A 21,430-nucleotide genomic window follows, 5' to 3' on the forward strand; every position below is an offset into this window, starting at 1 on the left:
TAACCTTCCAGAGATGCCTAACTAACATTACACAACTAGCATTGGTGCATTACACGTGTACTCTTGAACCATATCCAATAGTATTAAACTGACTTGGTCTTGGCTGTGTTTTAGTGGACTAGTATTTTGTATTGTATAGTAACCTTTAAATACAAAAGGTATATAGATTATTTAATAATAAGTTATTAAACTTTTTTTTCTAAATATAGAACAATAAATCAAGAAGTGAAGCAAACAATTATCTTTTCTTGTTATTGTTATGATCTTTGTACTCAGTTCCTGCTGGGCATAGTTTGCTAAGGCTTTTAAAATTTTGTATGTAGAGGATATCAAGGAAAATTCTTTTTAGGTTTTATTTATACAGCTTAATAACAAAAAAGTAACTATACTGATATCATAGAATTCCACTATAATGTATTAAACTTAGTAATTAAGATGTATTTATATTTACAAAAATAGAAAACTTTGAGCAGAATAAAGACACAACCTACCTCTGAAATTGTACATCAAAAGAACATGGTAACCTTTTCATATATTAAAATGGCTGAGAAAGCTACTCTGGAGACATTCTAAGTTGTTTATTGGTTATTCACATGTAATATATTGAAGTATATTAGGGATTGTTTTTAAAATTAGAAAGAGTTAAATGGGGCCACTGTATTTGATTCAGCACATAAGCCATATCTCAGCAAAATTATAATAATCTTCATAATTTGAGTTCCTAACTTGTATGAAACTATGCACTTAGTATCTTAACATCACAAGCATCTAATTTTAACCAGTGCTACATTCAACATACCATATGACTCACTAAAATCAATATTTAGGTGGGTTCTTTTAATATTTACTTCTAAATTAAGAAATTAACTCGTACAATATTAAAGTTTGGATTTTAATCTACAATTTGATCCAAATTTATTGACATAAATTCATAAAATGGCAGTTCAATAAAATTTTGAATGCAAGTCAACAAACTTGATGACAGGACCTTTGATACTTGGCTTGTTGCAAAAGGGTCAAGCAAATACAATCTTGTCAGGTTTTCTTTGGATAAGTACTTTAAATACTGCTGACACTGATGATACATAACTGAAGAGAGAATGAAGAGAGTAGTCATAGATTGTTGTTCCTATCAAAGACTAGATATTATTATTTGTAATTTTTATTGAAGATTGTTAACAACTGTTTTTGTAGAAATCATTACCTGTATTGATATCTATTGCCCTGCCAAACATTACTAATTAACAGAAGTTTGATATGTTTTTGTTTTATATTCTAAGATGATGCAGCAAAAGAAGCCCTTACAGATATGCCACCTCGTTCTGAAGAAGAACTTGATGCTGTTACTCTTCATAATCAAGCGCTAATGAATATGGAAACCCATCCCACTGAGGGGTTTGAGAAACTGCAATTTTTAATTCAGCAAAATCCTTTCCCTCCAGAAACCTTTGGAAATCTGCTTTTGCTGTATTGTAAATTTGAGGTAATATAAATTTTGATACATGCTATTTTTGAATTAGTTAATATAAAAGTTATAATATCACTAAAACTATATTTTTGTATAAAAAAAAAAATCAATAGGAACAAGTAATCAGTCTACAAGTATTGCTACATTGGGTGTCTTGTTATATCAAAAATAGAGCAGTGAAAGATAGTACTATTTTTAGTAGTTTTGTTACATTTATTTTAATTTTAATCATTTTTGTACTTACTAATTTACCCAGTGTGTAACAGAACATCTCAAGCTAGTATGTTTGCTATAAAATTTATGTGTTTGAATTAAATATATGATTCTGATTTTTCAGTGATAAAACCATTTTTTAAAAATACATTGCAGTATTATGACCTTGCAGCAGATGTTCTAGCTGAAAATGCTCACTTGACTTACAAATATTTGAGTCCGGTAAGTAAATTATGCTGTGACTAAACACACTTTATACATGTATGTTGTATAAAATAAGAGAGGAAAAAGTAGTAAACATACTGACGTTTCTTAAGAATAATACAAAGTCGTAAGATTTTCTGTAGTCAACCTGAGCATTATGAAAAATGCAAACAACTATATGGTAATGTTACATTGTTTGATAACAAAAACAAAACAAAAAATGTAAGTGAGATAGATTAATACTTCTAACTTTCAATATAGTGCATATATTGATTCACAAAACTTGTCAGTCTCTCAGTAAACATTACAAGTCTTTCATGTACAAAAAAGTCATATTTTTAGGGAAGTATTTTTAATAAACTAAAATAAAAATTTGTCCATGAATATTTTAAGTATTTGTTGTGAATAGTTTATGTGCAAAGTGGTTTTTAATGTGAAGGTTAAAATTACTTTTCCTCATCTAAAGATCTTAAATTTCATTTTTGTAATCCCTACAGCCTCCTAACCCAAGAATTATATTTAAAAAGAAGCATGGAATACGTTTAATTTTTTGCTTTTAAACTTTTATTTACTTTAGATAAACTACTTAGTAGTATTGTTATATAATGACAGTTATGGCTGAATGGAAAAGCTGTATTACTTTACAGAAAATATTAGATTACCTTTAATTCAGTCTTATGATTCTTACTTTTTAAAAATATTATGTATCATATAATTAGACTTTATCTTCTAGAATTAAGAAATTGCATTTGACTGTAATAGCTATCATATTCAGTTTAATGTATAAGCAGAAACATCTAATCAGCAGGCATTTTGATGCATAGAACTAGTTCACATATGATTGACAGATGCTGCAGCAGTATATTTACCCCAAATAAGAGTGACAAAATCAATAAATATATGCCTTTCATTTCTATCCTTTTAAAAGCTGCTTAACATAAGTGGCCACCAGCTAGGTTCTTAAGAAATATTGTCAGATACTGTACTGAAAATTGGTGCATTTGCAAGTGTTTTAATTTCTGAATGGTACTTTATGTTAAGAAATGGAACAAAAAGATTGTCTTTATCTTTTATTATTATTACTAAATTGATGTTTTAATTTTCTTTATTGTTTGATAACTTCAAGATCCAACTTTGCACTATTAAGGAAAAAATTTAACTAATCTTAAACTGCTACTAACCATCTTTTTTCTCTGCTTATTTTCCTAGTACCTGTATGATTTTTTAGATGCACTGATAACCCAGCAGACTTCCCTGAAGAAGCATATCGCAAGTTTGATGAGATGGCAGCTCATCACACAGAGTCTCTCAGGAAACTAACCAAACTTGTGCAAGAGGCTCGTCAAAACAATGAGGATGAACAAGTCAAGAAGGCAGTTAATGATTTCGAAGAAGCTCTAGAGAAGTATACATTTTATTAAAAATTAATTTCCGTAAAGTACTTGAGTATCAAGTGCCTGTGATTTATCTGCTGTTTTTATTGTGTGTTTCTTAACTTTCACAAAATATTTTTAAAAGTTATTTTCCTTTATTGAAAAATATATTAGTCCTTGAAGAAATTGTTTCATCGTTTTTTGAAAGTAAAATTTTGTAGGGACTGTATCATTGATTAGATAAAATGAAACTGTTTTCCCGATAACAAATTCTATTAACACTTTCTTGGTGGGCTAGTGTAATTTGTGGAAATTGAGTCAGAAAGTTCCCAAGTACAACAATACTGTGATTTCTTAATGCATCCTCTCAAAAACTGGTAAGTTTGTGTTAAAGATTGTACACATCTTGTACACAGAATAATATTATTGTTTTAACCAAAAATGTTATTTCTTCTATTGTAGTTACTTGTACTCAAAGCTGTCAACAAATTGAGTGCAAGGTGATTTTCATTTGAAGTATATAAATACTTTTCTTTGTCTTATAGTTTTCATATTTTATTTGCATAATCTCTAGAGCCTCCTAAAAGAAAAATGATAATATTTTATTTTTCTATACCATATCACTTACTAGCTGTTATTATCAAGATATAATGCAATGAAATATTTAAAATTAGAAAAGAGACAAAAAATTCCATTCCTTTTTAATTTTTTGTGCAATATCTTTGAAAATTTTCCTTTTGTTAAATTCACATTTTTAGGTCTTTTCCTTTTCACGTATAGATAATTTTTAATGATTTGTTTTATTGTCTTGTCCTTTATCACTTATTATTCATCTTTATATACATCAATGGTACATGAGCAACCTTTCAGCAAAATTTTTATTCAGTTCTTAATGTTGTAAGTCATGAGAATGGACACAAAATATGGTTTATATTTTTAAAATGTTTAAACCTTTTAATTATGCATTTTAACACATAACTAATATACACTGATGGCCAAAATCTTTAGGAAAAATATGCATTTTGCATTGTTAGACTCAACCACTTATTTGAATAGAGCTTTGAAAGATGACAATAAGAAAAGCGAAAATAAAAATAAAAAATTTTTTTAGCATTTAATAAAGAAATGTGAACACTATGAAATTAGCCTAAATACTAGCTGGTAAAAGTTTAAGATCATACTGAAACGAAGCGTTAGTCAGTAAACACGTAATGAAATTTAGTCGTTTGTGTTCAAGCATTAGCGTTGTCAACATCTCCCACTGACATCTCTTGTGTTACATTGGGTAAAAATATGGCAAAGGCTAAAAAGTTGACAGAGTTTGAACGTGGCAGAATTGTTGAGCTGCAAAATCAAGGTCTCTCTCAACGAGTCATCGTTGGTGAGATTTGGCATAGTAAAACTGCTGTTGCAAATTTTTTAAAAGACCCTGAGGGATACGGAACGAGAATTTTAAGTGGTCAGCCCAAGAAAATTTTGCAGGCATTGAGCTTTAGGATTTGACATGTTGTCCAGCAAGACACCAGCCGATCATCGAATCAGATTAAGGCCTTTATAAATGCAGAATGCAGCTCAAGAACAATAAGCTGGCATCTCTGATAGAAAAGCTTTAAAAACCATAAAGGTTTTCAAAGGCCACGCCTCCTTCCACACCACGAAACAGCTCGGTTAAACTTTGCTGAGAAGCACCAGACATGGGATGTAGAGAAGTAGAAGAAGGTTTTGTTCTCTGATGAGAAACAATTTAACCTGGATGGTCCAGATGGCTTCCAATGTTACTAGCACGATAAGGATATCCCTCCGGAGACATTTTCTACACGACACAGTTGTTGTGATTAGTCAGGCAACCAATAATACTACAGTCTCTTCCATGTACTTTTTTTTTATGACAACTGTGTACCAACTTCAAAATGATCATTATTAGATTCGTTTAAAATGAGCTCTTTCTAATAGCTGTACACAAGTGTATGCAACACCTACATGTAGACTATAAAGCTGAAACATCTGTTGAGGGTGGAAATGGCACCTGTGGTGAGTTGAGAAAAGTTATTGCTTGTTTCAACTGTATTCATTCAGAGAACTTTGAAACAATAGACTCAAAGGGTTATGTAATCATTTTATTTAGATGTGCTTCAACTATTGTATTATTAAAGATACAAAGAGCTAAATTAGAGAATTGTCATATCTCATTGGTCATATGATAATATATCTGAAGTTTTCTGTGAGTTATTAAGGTTTAGTTTATTTTGAAATAAAGGACTTAAAACTTTGAATCATGAAATACATTATAATATTAATTTTGTTCACATACTTCGATAGTAAAAGTGTTAAATTCAATTTTGAATGTAATACAGTATCTTTTGGTGAAAAGTATTTAAAAGGGGCTCCCATTACAAAAGGGTTAATAGTTTATATGTGAAACCTGTTATTTATTCCTTTAACTTCTTTTTAAAGAATCAATTAAATTATTTTTTACCCCATTTAAACTTGACTCCTCTTTAAGTATAAGACACAAGTGGAATGCTGGAAATAATCTTTAACTGAAAGTGTAAAATTGAAAAGGTTCTGTTAATTCATGTTTTATAAACTGGGTATAGTTTATTCAATGTGCTTTTGATCTGGTTTTAAAGAAACTATTGTTTAATTACAAAGTAATTTTACTTACTAATTTAAAAAAAATGTTCTTTTAGGACAGAAGTTTCACATTTTTTTATGTTCATGATGAAGGTACATTTTTGAAGGTTCATATTGCAAAGGCATGGTTTATGGGTTTTATTTAAATATTTTTCATTTAAGTTGAAAATATTAATTTAAACTGTCTTCTTAACATAAAAGTGGCTTCAATCTTTTTATTTCTTGGTGTGTATTTTAACATTTTTACAGATATATACCAGTACTGATGGCCCAAGCTAAAGTTTATTGGGACATGGAAAACTATCCTCAAGTGGAGAAAATTTTTCGAAAGTCAGTAGAGTTTTGTAATGAACATGACACATGGAAACTCAATGTTGCTCATGTATTATTTATGCAGGAAAACAAGTTTAAAGAAGCAACAGGTTTCTATGAACCAATTGTTAAAAAGCACTATGATCATGTAAGTAAGCACAGAATAAAATGTTTGTAGATTAGACCAGGTTGTAGGTTTTACTGACTTAACATAATTTGTAGAATCTTATGAATGGAAACTTTTTATTATTAAGAAAACTCGGTTAATGCTATATACGCATTGAAAATAAATACACAGAATAAGATGGTTTTGCAGCAGAAAAGCTTTTAACTTAGTATAGAAGTGTTTTAAACTTAAAGGTTAATATACAAAAAAAGGAGAATATTAGTTGGTCTAGAAGTATAAAGAAGCCTAGATCTATGTCACTTCATATTGTGTACTCAAGATATGTTGGTTGCCCAATTAAGTTTCTTTTCCAAATTTTGTTGAAATTTGTTCAGCAAGTACCTCACAAGAACTCCAGACAGACAACTCTTCTACATGCATTTTTTTGGTATCCTGTTTTTAGTACTAATTATACCAAATGTATGCTCTGCAGTGTATTTGAAGCTGTGTAATTGATACTGTGTGACTAAACAAAACTGATTGGTGCATATAGTTTTTTTAAATAAGATAACTAGTGTTTGGGAGTTCTGTATATATTAATGATTTAAAGAATTTTTTAGTATATATAATATTAACAAAGCTTGGAATGAAAGATTTGTCTTGCTTGTATGATATTGTTAGCTATTGTGATTAATAAACTATTTTAATTGTAGAACTAGAGGTATAGCATAAGTGAACTCCAGAGTAAATATTAGCTGCTATATGTAACATGTATGTATAGTGAAGTGATACTTTTAGCAATGGTGCAGTTAACAAATGATTTAACAAGATGTGTTAAAACTGATCACAAGATATTCTAGCTGACTCGTCATTTGGTATTACACTGTAGTTTTAACAACTTCGAATAGACAGAAATGAATTCCTTTGATATTTAGCAAGTAAGGTCTTTAAGCAAAGTGGACATGAGCTTGCTGTCTCTTTGTTTGTTTGTCTTCATGTCTTTATATATTTACTGTGAAACTGTAACTGGTATTTTGAATGATTTGCATTCTTGTGTGTGTAATTTTTATATTGATTTTTCCCCAGTTCTGTTTTTAGTGTATAACAGTAGTGAATATTAATTAACTTTTGTTGTAGTAGTAAAATTTCCTATCGTAACATGGCATTAACTGATTTTACAAAAATGCGTGTTTAAAAGGACATTTTCATTATGAGAAATATCAAATTTAGTAGTTCTGTTACACAAAGTGGATTTCTACTTATAAATTGAATAAGTTATTTTGTAAGAGAAACTTGTGTATCTTGGAATAACTTCCATGTATTGGTACTTTCATTGCTTTGTTTCAAAGGCACTGATTGTGCTCATTCAATGCCTTCAGTTAACTGTCTATAACAGGAACAACTATATTTTCAAGCCCATTTGTCATTAAAAAAAGTTACAATTACATACATGGTCTATTTATTAAATTATCAAAACAGTGATCAGTAGAGGACAAGCTAAGACTTAACAAATTTGTAAACTATACTGAAATGGTAAGATTTTAAAAAGAGCAACCGAACTGCTAGAGCTGAGTCAGGAGTGAGAAATTTTACATATTTGCCTGTTTCAAATATGAAACTATGTGTTCTCACTAATAAGATACCAATATCTCTTTACCAGTATCACTTTGACTGTTTTTTAATCTCCATTAATTACTTTTCTGTTTAACTTCCAAAAACGTAATGTATTTTCTGAAACTGCTAAAAATATTTGAGAAGAATGATCTTAATTGGAAGTCACACAAGATATGCTTCCTTACAGATTATTCAAATTAGAAAAAAATTCTTGCATGGTTCTCAAGCATGTTCATTTTTAACTTTTACCAAACAGTTTTAGCAGTGAAATTGTCAAGCTAACTTGTGTATGCATTTAAGAGAAAAGAATGCTGTTTCTAGTGAGATTTTTCTTCTGTATAGAGAATCTTTGTAATATAAGTCAGATTATTAATGTTTTAAAGCAGATAAAGTATTAATATGAAACCTTTTTTATTTTCTTTGACCTTTTACAAGTATCATACTCTTTAAAGTTAATCAGACATTCTTCTATAGAGTATTAATGAGTCACTTTTGTTTTACAGATTTTGAATGTCAGTGCTATTGTGCTTGCCAACTTATGTGTCTCCTACATCATGACTAGTCAGAATGAAGAGGTTTGTACTATTTTTTTTATGGAATCCTTAAAATATTGTTAAAGATCATTATTGATTTGGTATGCAATTAAAATTTGCTTCTGATTTAAATCAGGCTGAAGAGTTGATGAGAAAGATTGAAAAAGAGGAAGAACAATTAGCTTATGAAGATTCTAACAAGAAGATATTTCACCTGTGTATCGTAAACTTGGTCATAGGGTAAGCAGTTATTTTAATTGTCTTTATGTTTATAACTATAACAGTGGAGTCTAAAGCCTTTAAGGCTGGAATGTACTATCAAGTATCATAAAAATATGCTTTTAACACTTCTTTTATGACCCGGCATGGCCAGGTGGTTAAGACACTCAGCTCGTAATCTGAAGTTCACAGGTTCGAATCCCCATTACACCAAACATGCTCACCCTTTCAACTGCATGGTCATTATAATGTGACAGTTAATACCACTATTCGTTGGTCAAAGAGTACCCCGAGAGTTGGCAGTGGGTGGTGATGGCTAGCTGCCTTTTCTCTAGTCTTACACTACTAGATTAGGAACGACTAGTGCAGATAGTCCTCAAGTAGCTTTGTGCGAAATTCAAAACAAACCAAACCACTTCTTGTAAGAAGCATTCTATGAGTTAAACAAAGTTAAAGGTATAGTTTACTTTAAAATTTCATTAATTCATTATTTTTACAAGAAAGTTTTTGCCATCACATACAGATTGTTCACAAAACATCATATGTACTTTTATGTAAGGAAATCATTTTCATTGAAATTGGGTTGCATTTTGTTATGCTTAAAATATTAACAACCACTTGCTATAGATTTCTTTAGACCAATTGCAATGTGAGAGCTTTACCAATCATTATAGAACTTGCAAGAAATGCACATCTAGCATATATACAGTTGACAAGCTTTGTGATAAGTCATTTCTGGATAGTATTTGTTTATACATGCACTTTAACATTTTATATACCTTTACAGTATTATTTATATGCTGCTATGGCAACAAAATTATTGTATAAATGACCCAAGCAAATTCTGTTATTTGTGGCAAATTGGGAAGAAAAAAAGCGGAACATTACAGAATTTATCAAAAGGCATGTTGCACATAATTTGAAATAAAACTTGAACTAAGACAAATCATGGGTTCTTTACAAAGTTTGTATCATGTGTGTCAAAGAGTTGCAATGATAGACTAAATTAATACTAAAGATTATAAAATGTCTTTCCCTTTTGCAATTACAGTGGTTTGGTGTGAGTCTTAACACCTTGGGACTGACAACTATGTTTTCTTATGTAATATACAAGGCCAAAACACTTGGAATAAAAAGGAAATTTCTAATCTGAACCTTCAATTTGCTACAAGACCTGTACCTACTTCAGCAGAGACTCTTAATAATTTCATCTGATTCTGATGTCAACAGAAATAATGATAGGGACTGTTTTCAACTTGAAACATCTAATGAACCACAACTTTTCACATAAGATGAACTTGATGATTTGGTGAGAGATTTGGGTCTCCCAAAGGATTTTTCAGAGATTTTAGAATCCAAACTTTGAGCTAAGAACTTAATTTCTCCAAGGACATAATTTTACTGGTACAGAAATTGTGGGAAAGAGTTTGTCAAACTTTTCACAAGAAGGTTCAGTGGTTTATTGCAATAATATTGTTGAATTAATACCAATGCTAGGTGCTGCAGTCTATGAACTAGGTGAGTGCCAATTGTTCATTGATTCTTTCAAAAGAAGTCTAAAAGGTGTTCTCATTCACAGTAGTAACACATATGCATCTGTTACTATTGCTCATTCAGTTTCCTTGAAGGAAATATATGAAAATCTTGAACTTCCTAATAAGGTCAAATACATAGAACATGGTTTGCTACTTTGTGAGACTTAAAAGCCCTTTGTATGTTGTTGTGTTACCAATCTAAATGTTAAAATGTCCATGTTTTTTGTGTGAATGGGACAGCAGAGCATGAAATGAGTATTGGATAAAGAAGCAATGGTCATGCAGAGTCAACCTAATTCCAGGATTAAAAACATTGATTGTGAGAGTTTGGTTGACACAAAGAAAGTCCTATTACATCCACTTCATCTAAAACTAGTTTCATTGTGACGTATGAAATAATAATATAAGTAAAAGTTATTTTTCTTCCCAATTTGTAAAATATCCTACATGATAGAAAAAAATGAATATTCAAAATTTGGGTAGTTAAATTACAGGAAATCCATTATTAGAACCAAAACAGTATCTAGGAAGTTTTAATTCACAGGCTTGTTTTATCAATATTGGACAAGAGTCAGTAGTTTGTTAGCATAATATAAATCGCAAATAAATATGCTTGTGAAATAAGTTTTTACACTTACATTGCCAGGTTTCTACATCAGCTTTTTTTTAAGTTTTATTAAATCCATTGAAATTTTGGGGTAGTAATTCTAAATCAAGTTAGCTGGCTCTTACTTTAATGGTCCATGTGACTAATTTGTGTAAATAAGTATATCTGAGACAGTGAGATATGGCATCAACTTAAATTAATTCAATTAAAAACATGCACTGTTAATAGATAATGTCATAAATATGGCAAGAAAAATGAAGGCTTAAATCAGTTGTTGAAGATTGTCAAACTAATTTTCCATGCCGATTTGTCTAGACTCGCCCATTTTGTTTTTAATTTACTTTTCAGAATTAATTCTCAAAGTGGATTTGGAAACTGTAAACCTTTTGAACTACTTTACTCTTGATGATGTTTTCACTAGAGGTATTATGTCAGGTCATTCTGAGTGTTACACATCAAAAGCTTAATTAGAAAACACAATTATAATCTATTTCAGTAATTTTGTGATAGAACATACAAACTGAAATTATATTAACTTGTTATAAGGATTACACACGTAATTTTAAAAAATATTCAGAATATATATAAAATTGCATTATATTGATATTTATCAAAGTTTGTAGAATTACAAAGAAAGTGATATTTCTCAAGTTTCACGAGGAGGTTTAGTTGAGCTATTATTTTTGGTTTAATGCACATGCATAAACTTCCTACAGATAGTCTTTACAAAAGAGTATCTTAGGTTTCAAAATACATGTGCTCTATAGCTAAAAAATTGTTAAAGGGGGAGCTTTTTATCATAAAAATTATGGTAATCATTTTGTATTTCATTTTATACCTGTAAGTTCTGAAGTAGTAGTCCAGAAATACCACATGTAAAGGTTACAGTATTTTTATAAATAGTTTCCAACTAATTAAAGGCCTGGCAGTTTTTTTAAATAGTTTCCATTTTTCTTGTTTTCATTTCATTTATGTTATCTTCATTTAAAAGTTACAGAAACCAGATAACTATATTTATGAATAGTCAGTATGTAGGTATAATAGGTTGTAAAATCCATCATAAGTCATTATCTAAGTGCATGTATTTTTTTAAATAGGTTATATAAAAATTGTATGTCAATTAATCCTATATTAATGAATGTGAAATAATTTGAGTTTAATGGATAACTAAAAGGGGTTTTTCATTATTTATCTATCATTTTTATTATATTATGCAAGCCAATGGTCATGTGTAAGTTTTGGCAAGTTCCACATAATATTGTAAGAATAAAAATAGAAAAAAATATTTATATTTACTCGAGAAAAGCTACTGAATACATTTAAAAGGTTTTAATTTAATAAGCATTAACAAAATTACTAGGAAATCTAAGATTAAAGAAGTTTTATGTTTTATAAACTGTATTTTACAAGGAAATTTCATTAATTTCAGATCTTAAAAACTGTTACAAATGCTGAACCATTTTGTATTTTTTATCAGATTTTTATTTTAGGAAATGTTACCATATTTATGCACTTTTACTCAGTGTTTATTTTTATTTTTCAATTACTGATTAAATCAGTTTGAGCTCATTAGTAAGTTTTGTAATCAAAATTATAACTTAGTTAAATGAAAAGCAATTATCTTACTTCAAAGTAATATGTCAGAAATAAACATTAAATATTAAAAATGAAGGCATAATTGTTAGTATTGAGAAGTTAAATCTCTTAATGATTCAGAGATGTCATTTTTCCTGGTACTGGTATTCACAAAGCTGTTGGAATTGATAATCATTAGCTTAGTTATTTTAAGTTCTATATTTGTTTGAAAATTTTGTTGTTGTTTTTTTATTTTAGCTTTTTCAGATTTTTAAGATTACAGTTGCATTTATACATTCTTGTTGTTTTTCTGTGCATTTTATTTAATAAAATTGTGCTTAATTTTTTTTTCCCTGATTAATTAAGGTTGGCTTATATTTATACAATTTCAGAACCCTCTATTGTGCAAAAGGTAACTATGACTTTGGAATCTCACGGGTAATCAAGAGCTTGGAGCCATACAGTAAGAAACTTGGTACAGATACTTGGTTTTATGCCAAGAGATGTTTCCTGTCATTGTTAGAGAATCTTGCAAAGCAAGTAATTATGATCCGTGATACTGTTCTGTATGATACACTCCAGTTCCTTACTCAGTGTGAGAGTAAGATACCCTCATTTTTTATTAGAATTTACTGTTCTCTAGAAAGTTTATATGCTTACATATGTTGTAATAATTGCTATAGTTAAAATATAATGTAATTGAATTGAATAAATTTTTTATAGACACTTGTGATTAAGGGTGGTTTTTCAGGTGCACTTATTGAGACATTGTTTATAATAAGGATGGCACCATAGGTGTGTGCCATAAAATATGTTAATAGCTATATTTAGGATAAACCAACCTTGCAAAATATAACAGTTGTCAATACAGGTAGTGTTCTGGTTTGTCTTATAAGGTAGAGGAGATTATCTTTTTGATGATGTTTCTTAACACAGATAGGCCCGGCATGGCCAGGTGGGTTAAGGCATTCGACTTGTAATCTGAGGGTTGCAGGTTCAAATCTCCATCACACTAAACATACTCACCCTTTCAGCTGTGTGGGTGTTATTAGTGATGGTCAATCCCACTATTTGTTGGTAAAAGAGTAACCCAAAAATTGGTGGTGGGTGGTGATGACTAGCTGCCTACCCTCTATTCTTACGCCTGATACATTAGTGACGGCTAGTGCAGATAGCCCACAAGTAGCTTTGTGCAAAATTCAAAAAAACAATCTTAACACTATGAAGATTGTGTTAGTATACATCTTATGTGGGAGTTATTTTAAGCACAGTTAGCTGTGGTACAGCTAGAGTATAGAAAGTATAGATAGATTTTAAACATAAGAAAAAGGTAAGGAAAGTGTTAAATGACAGACACAAGTATAATCAAAAAGTTCTACAAATTGAGTTTTGTGATATCCATAGATAGCCCAAACACTACTGGTAACAAGGAGTAGAAAGAAAACAAATGACATTTAACACAGTTGTAAAGTAAAATGTAATTCTTGTGGCTTTCTGAGCTTGCATGTTGTAATGTTCTAGCACTTATGTGGCTGGTATTGGAGGGTCACCTTCATATCTTACCAAGGTTAAGTGATAGAAAAATGTTTAAAGTGAAGTGAGTACTGGTCATTATTATTTTTTGTAAGAAAGATAACAGTACTAGACTACAGCTAATATTCCCAGCTGAGTAATATCAAATGCATAATATCTAAAGCAGTATTTGTAGCAAAGATGAAACTACTGGATGCTACAGCTAATATTCCCAGTTGAATCATTTCTAAAGCATAATATTTAAATGTTTTGTAGAAAGGTAGCATTGCAAGGGTCTGAAAGGTTCTTGATCAAAAATTGTTTCTTTGCCTATCCTTCACCAACTATTTTTATTTAGTTGTATCTGTAAAAGCTTCCGAATAAGTAAAATGAAAAATTATATTAAATAACATTACATAGAAACTAGAAAATTATATTTTCATGATATTCAAATATTATTTCATATTTTCTTTCTATTTTCTCCCCATATTTTACATGAAGCTTGTTTTTAGTATGCATTCTAGTAACTTATATTCCTGACCTATTCCAGGATGTCAGTGTTTCATATTGGCTATTGATGGAAACATGTGCCTATTTTTTTTTTAATTGACTGTTTGAAAAACAACTTTATTTGGCAATAATATATATGATGTGGTTGTATAATATTCTAACAAGTCTTCAGAGACTAAAATAATATATTCCAGTTGTCTGATCCTAAAGTGTAGCTAGAAGCCATTAAAAAATTAAAATAAAAATCCTAAAAACATTGGTTTATTTTCTAATTCTTTCTGTGATAGATATTGTAATGTGTTTGCATATGGTGTTTAGCTATGTATATAGACAATAAAAATAAATTGTGCATTTTTTACAGTAATTATTTGCAACTTTAGCAATAGTTAATTTGTTTGTGCATGTCAGTGTATGAAGGAACAAAAATCTGCTGAAATGAACTACAACAACTTATTTAAACAAAACTTAAAATTAGACACAAAACTTTTCTAAAGTAGATGCATACTCTAAGAATTGTAACAACAGAATAATGAACAAAAACTGGATATGCAAATCTAGACTTATCACTCTGTGCCCTTTGATATTATTCATAAAGTCAGTGATGAACAGGTTGAAATTGTTTTTCTGTTGTATGTTTATTTTAGTATTTATTTGAAGTACTCATTTTGATTGATATTATACCTTTATATATTTTTATTTTGTTTTTTATTGACCAACCAGTTCAAGGTTTAAACTGCATACACCTCATGGTATTTTAAGTACATTTAAATTTTAAAGTATGTTTTGCTTTGAATCATTGATATTTCTTGTTAATTTATGAGGTTTAAGTACTTCAAGGTTAAGGCCATAGTTTGAAATAGGCATAGTGAACACACTGTAGTGTCATTTCCAGTGTAACAGTATTGTAGAGGGAAAGCAGAAGGAAAGAGAATATTCTTTCTTTGTAACAAATACACGATAATGGTAGCTCAGAATCTTTGCATGAAACATTCACATTCTATAAGAATATGTATGGTGCAGAAAATAATTGGCTTTCTTAAGTTGCATTTTTTAAAAATTTAATATGTGTACATTTCTAGGTTATGGTCGAAATGTGAAAGCTGTGATAGAACAACCATTAGAAGAAACACCACTTCATCCTGGAAAAAACACTGTCACCTATGAAGCTCGACTTCTTAAGGCATTGCTACTAGAAATTATGAATAACTGAATCGACTTTGATGTTTAATTGAACTATTGACACTTAATATCATCTATTTACAAATTTTGAAGCACGGTAGTGGTATTAATAATAATAATAATATCATTAAAGTAAATAGTTAAATTAAAAGAGCATTATTTTAGTTTAGCATTGTTGTGCCCCATATTTGTAAATGTTTTGTTGGTATCTGTTTGATAACACTAAAGTCACACATTTAAGTTATACAACTGAAATACCATTTAGTAATTTTACCAACAACTTTTGTTTTATCTAACTTTTACATTACTTTCACACCTGTAACAATCGGTGACCCTAGAAAAGTATGTACAAATAGTGGCTGTCTCAGACATGTCGGATAATACTTTAAATGAAACAATATGCTAACATGGAAAAATTTCATGGTAGGTTATTATTAAATAAAAAGGGTGTATCTGGAAGTTAGTTTTATTTTATATAAACACAAATGAGAGGAATGCAATGAACCAGTTCATGTATATTAAAGTGCTTGTTTCTGTGATATCTTTTGTCAAATGTTCATCATTCCATCACTAGATTAGTAAAGAAATTTGAGTATTGTTGCCATCAACAGTAGATTGACAAAACATGTGACCTGAATTTATCGTCTCTATCTATTTATATATATATATATAAGAATATATGTTAATATATTTTCAGGCTAAATCATACCTATATTAAAGAGACAAAGTAAGTGGAAATAAGGTATCCTATAATTATTTCACATTTGCTTAAAATATTTTGTCATTTTCAATACATGCAGTTTGGTTTATTGATAATCCTAATTAAAAACAAACATTGATTTTTAAAGTAATACTTGTGAGATTTGTTTAGTTCACCCAAATTGTCCATGTGATGCCTTATAACAGTACATAATACTTTGACTCTTGTTCCTTCAATCCTCTAAGTTTTTTTGTTTTTTTTTAATTTATATTTTATTTCCAAAAAAGTGAACTTTCTAGTGTTTTTTACTTCTTCACTAGGTGACAAGATTCTGGTACTTTGTTTTTTCACAGTTTATGCATACTTTCCACCAGTTTATGCCTAAACTTTTAGGTGTGTTTTATTTACTAAATAAAACAAATGATTATTGTTTTATAGTCATTTTTGACTTTAGGTGTGTTTTATTTACTTGTTTAAATTTTTTCAACTAATTATTTGTAGTAATTTTGTGATATCTGCAGAAAAAATGATTATGAAAAATAGATATTCATATCTGGCAATTAATTTTAGTTATTTGTAAATAAAAATTACAAGTAATTTCATATACGTTGGAACTATTGTTTTCTGCATTATTGGCTGTACAATTAAAATAATCAGTTCACTTCCTCCCATCAAATTTGATTTGCAAGTAAATTAAAAACTTTGAAACATTTCTAGTCTCTTTGTACATTATTTGTCTTCACTGAACAAGAGGTCTACTTGTGATATTTGAATTAAATCTGTATAACTCAGAGTTTTGTGTGTGTGCGCTTGCCTTACTAGTTTGGCCTTATAGTTTAGAACAACCAGTGAAACCAGAAAACTGTATGTTGAAGCTCGTGGAACAGCACGTGTTTTTTTTGTTTTCTTCATGACCTCAAAGGATTTCTGCTAGAGCTGTCTAAAAATGCTCGTTCATATTCATCTTGTGTTTGACACAAGTTTTATTGAGGAGGTATTGTGTTTGGTACCAGCACTAATTCGCTAAGTAGGATTTATGCCAGCCATAACCTGTTATGTTATTATTTGCAGTACATGAAACTTTTATCAAAATTAAAAAAAAAAAAACTTAATCTATTGAAGCCTAACACATGTGATGAAACATCATGTTTAACTTTATATTTTACTTTACTTATTTAGTTCATTATAAATTTCAAAACCAGTGTTATATTACTAGATTGTATTCGTTACTTTTCACGTCTTGAAGTACGTAACGGCCTATAATCTCCACTTGTTATATGAAAGTATAATTTCCTCTAATTTAATTGAAAGAGAAAAAAAAAAAGTGGGACGAAAAATCGACAGCAAGTCCATCATAGTGGTATACAAGCTCTGAAGTCAACAAGGCTTATTTATATCAGTTCGTCCCACAGTAGTTAAGACTAATACTGGAAAAGGATCTGTATAATATGATTCAGTGTATCTGTGCACGTATCACGTTGCACATTAACTGCTGATCACACCGACTACTAAATAGTATCTATCAACTCATCTCGGTCCCGAGGTGTGCATGTAGGTAAAGAATTTCGCCTTGCTCCTTGATGAACCCGGAGATTTTCCGAAAACCCTTTCTCCTAAACTGCTGAACCCCCCAACTTCTAACAGGTATTACATGAGTCGTTTGGACAACGAGGCATGCATAAAAGTAAAACCTTTCATCCAACCCCCTTAGGGAACCCGGGTACTTTACTAAAACACTTTACGGGGATTCCCCGTTAAAGGACCTCAAATTTGGCATTGATCTACATAAGTAGGGCTACTTAACATCATTCGTAACTTGAAGAAATTACACATGCGTTGTAGCGGTAGTAATATCAGACTGAAAAGTGCAAAATGGTAGGCCCGGCATGGCCTAGCGCGTAAGGCGTGCGACTCGTAATCCGAGGGTCGCGGGTTCGCGCCCGCGTCGCGCTAAACATGCTCGCCCTCCCAGCCGTGGGGGTGTATAATGTGACGGTCAATCCCACTATTCGTTGGTAAAGAGTAGCCCAAGAGTTGACGGTGGGTGATGATGACTAACTACCTTCCCTCTTGTCTTAAACTGTTAAATTAGGGACGGCTAGCACAGATAGCCCTCGAATAGCTTTGTGCGAAATTTCCAAACAAATCCAAACAAGCAAAATGGTAATTAAAGAACTAAACTTGCATTATAGTGACCTGTAAACGCAGAGCGGATGTCAACGGTTCACTAACAGTGAATGTTACGAATATTATTATGTTTATATACATAGTAGATAAATCGAAGGAAAGAAGGGTTAAGTAAATAATAAAATCTAAATATATTATAATGGTGTACGAGTTTTGTTTTGTTTTTTAGTTTATCAATATCCACTTTTTACCACATGATTGAATATAGATTTAATTACTCTGTTACAAATTGCTATGTTATAGGTACAAGAATGTGTGGTGTTTAGTTTAGAACCTTGTACAGTAACCACTAACTTTGTAGCTTTAGTACATGCTTCAATTTTACGTACAACGTTTTGTCTGGTAATTATTTATGTTTAGCGTCAGTAACAATCAAATGAATTGTCAGTGTCGTCTCAAGATGTAAACAATTATCGGAGCAATTCGTTTTTTTTTTTTACTTGTTACAACTAAAATTAATTATACTATTTATTCTCCTTTCTTTCACTTAATAACTTCCAAAGCTTTGAGCCACTTTCTGTAAACTTGATCTTTTTATTTTCCATTCTAACTTCCAGAGTTTCGTTTTTGATTCTCAACTTTTCTGTTTCTGAACTTGTTTTCACGTATTTTCCTCATTTGAAATAGCTTCATTAATTTCTCCAGAAATTTGAAAAGTGTTAATGGGGGATTCTCTTGAATTGTATGTTTTTCATAGTTTGCTTAATATTTCAACTTCAAGGCTTCTCTAACATCCAAATGTCTTTTAAAAATCTCTCATTACTATTTGCATCATACAGAATATTTTCAGTTTCTTTTTTCATCTACAGTTTTCTGAAGATTATAATTTCTTTCAGAAAATGTTTTCTGCTCGAGTCCTTTCTAGTAAAACTTTTAATATTTCTTGATGTTGATCTTGACTTTGTCATGCATTCAATAAATTCTTCTTTTTGCAATCATTTATCAAAAGTTCTACTAAATTTCTCTAAGAAATTATCAAACATTTCTTCCTTCATTTCGTATTTGTCTTTGGCAGGCATTTTTCAAGTAACTTGTTTTATAATTTGATTTAGTTTTATTCTCAATAAAATCAACACACATTATAAATATAACCAAAACATCGGGCCGCCATGGCCTGGTAGTTAGGGTGCTTGACTCATAATCTGATTGTTGCGGGTTCGAATCCACATTAAACCAAACATGCTCGTCCTTTTAGCCGTGGGAACATTATAATGTCAATCCCACCATTCGTTGGTAAAAGAGTAACCCAAGAGGTGTGGCGGTGGGTAGTAACGACTAGCTGCCTTTCCTCTAGTCTTACGCTGCTAAATTAGAGACAACTAGCGTAGATAACCCTCGTGTAGCTTTGCGTGAAATTCAACAACAACAACCAAAACATCAATAAGATTTACCTGTGGATATAAAAATAAAGCACTGGAATATTGGCTACCATCTTCCTTGATTAATTTTTCAGCCGGTTTGTAACTCTCAAAGTAACTCTTCTAGAAATAGTTTTACTGATAACACTGTGCAACAAATTTCAGGTTCAAAAAAAGTACAAGTTAAGTAAGACTTGTTTCTGGATCAAAACATTGTCCTGATTCTGAATCTGACCTTTATTCCTCCAGATTAGGCACAGTTTTTCTGTACCATGAACCATATGTTTTATAATATACTGCAAAATATCGCGTATTGAACACAACATTGCAAATACTGAAAGTTACAAAAAACAAAACAAAAATTTAGTTGGTATAACAAAACATTTATTGGTTATGAATTAAAAACACACTCCTGTCAGTTTAAACAACTTTTGTTCTTCTAAGCCTCTTGAGTGGAGTGTGATCTTCTTTTTTTATACCCCAGCAGTGGTCTGCCAACATGCCAGGGTTCCATTTTCCTTTAAATCGTCGCTCCATCACTGAAATATCCTGATGGAATCTCTCGCCATGTTCATCACTCACATCACCAAGATTTTCCGCAAAAAAATCCAAATGAGAGTGGAGCACATGAACTTTTAGAGACATGTTACATCCAATATCATGATAATGACTCAGCAGATCATTCACAACTTGCACATTGTCTTCTGAACGATGGTTCCCCAGGAAGTTATCACAAACTTTCTTGAATGACTCAAAGGCAAGCTTCTCTTTTCTCTTGAGATGTGTGATGGAGGTTTCATCAAGTACAATTTTTCGAATTTGGGGACCTATGAAGATACCTTCTTTAATTTTAGCTTGACTCAGGGAAGGGAACTTCTCTGCAAGATATGCAAATGTGGAGGATTCCTTGTCCAAGGCTTTCACAAATTGCTTAAACAAACCAAGTTTAATATGCAAAGGTGGTAAAATAATTCTATCACTTTTCACAAGTGGTTTGTGCATGATGTTGTGTTTTCCTTGCTCAATTTCATCTCGGATCGGCCAATCCTTGCGTACATAATGTTCAGTTCTTGCTCTGGAGTTCCATAAGCACAGGAAGCAGCAAAATTTTGTATAGCCAAGCTGAAAGCCAGTAAGCATGGCCACAACCTTGAAATCTGCACAAATATGCCAGTTATGGTCATCATACTGTATGCTTGTTAGAATTGCTTTCAGATTTTCATATGATTCTTTCATGGTTGTGCTATAAGCTATGGGAACAGAAGGCAGAGTGTTACCATTGTGTAGCAGAACAGCTTTGATGCTGTCCTTGGATGCATTTATGCAAAGTCGCCAGTTGGTATTATCATATGGTATTTCCAGTTGTTCAAAAAGTTCAGTGATGTTATTACAAAAGCATAAGTCATCCTTCATGGTGAATAATGCAAGCAGATCCTCTGTACGTTTCCTGTACAGTGTTATCTTCACTCCTTTCTCAAGAAGATTACGTTCTTGATGCCAGAAACTCACTTTTGTCTTTGGTTAAATAGAGATCCCTGCACAAGTCATTTAGAACCTCTTGAGAAAATGGTATTGGTTTATTCTCGCTTTC

At 30.8% G+C, this 21,430-nt stretch overlaps 1 protein-coding gene across 1 annotated transcript in view; it reads left to right on the forward strand.

Moving 5' to 3' along the window:
• Positions 1–17,010, forward strand: part of Ttc30 (tetratricopeptide repeat domain 30) — a 41,554-nt gene extending 24,544 nt beyond the window's left edge. The window contains 9 exon segments of the mRNA XM_076455977.1: positions 1,281–1,483; positions 1,838–1,903; positions 3,095–3,134; positions 3,137–3,290; positions 6,142–6,352; positions 8,428–8,499; positions 8,594–8,697; positions 12,786–12,994; positions 15,495–17,010. Coding sequence (XP_076312092.1) covers positions 1,281–1,483; positions 1,838–1,903; positions 3,095–3,134; positions 3,137–3,290; positions 6,142–6,352; positions 8,428–8,499; positions 8,594–8,697; positions 12,786–12,994; positions 15,495–15,625 — 1,190 coding nt within the window. The 3' untranslated portion in view covers positions 15,626–17,010.
• Positions 17,011–21,430: the final 4,420 nt, after the last annotated feature.

This window comes from Tachypleus tridentatus, chromosome 9 (assembly GCF_004210375.1).
Source record: "Tachypleus tridentatus isolate NWPU-2018 chromosome 9, ASM421037v1, whole genome shotgun sequence".
Taxonomy (NCBI): Eukaryota; Metazoa; Arthropoda; class Merostomata; order Xiphosura; family Limulidae; genus Tachypleus; species Tachypleus tridentatus.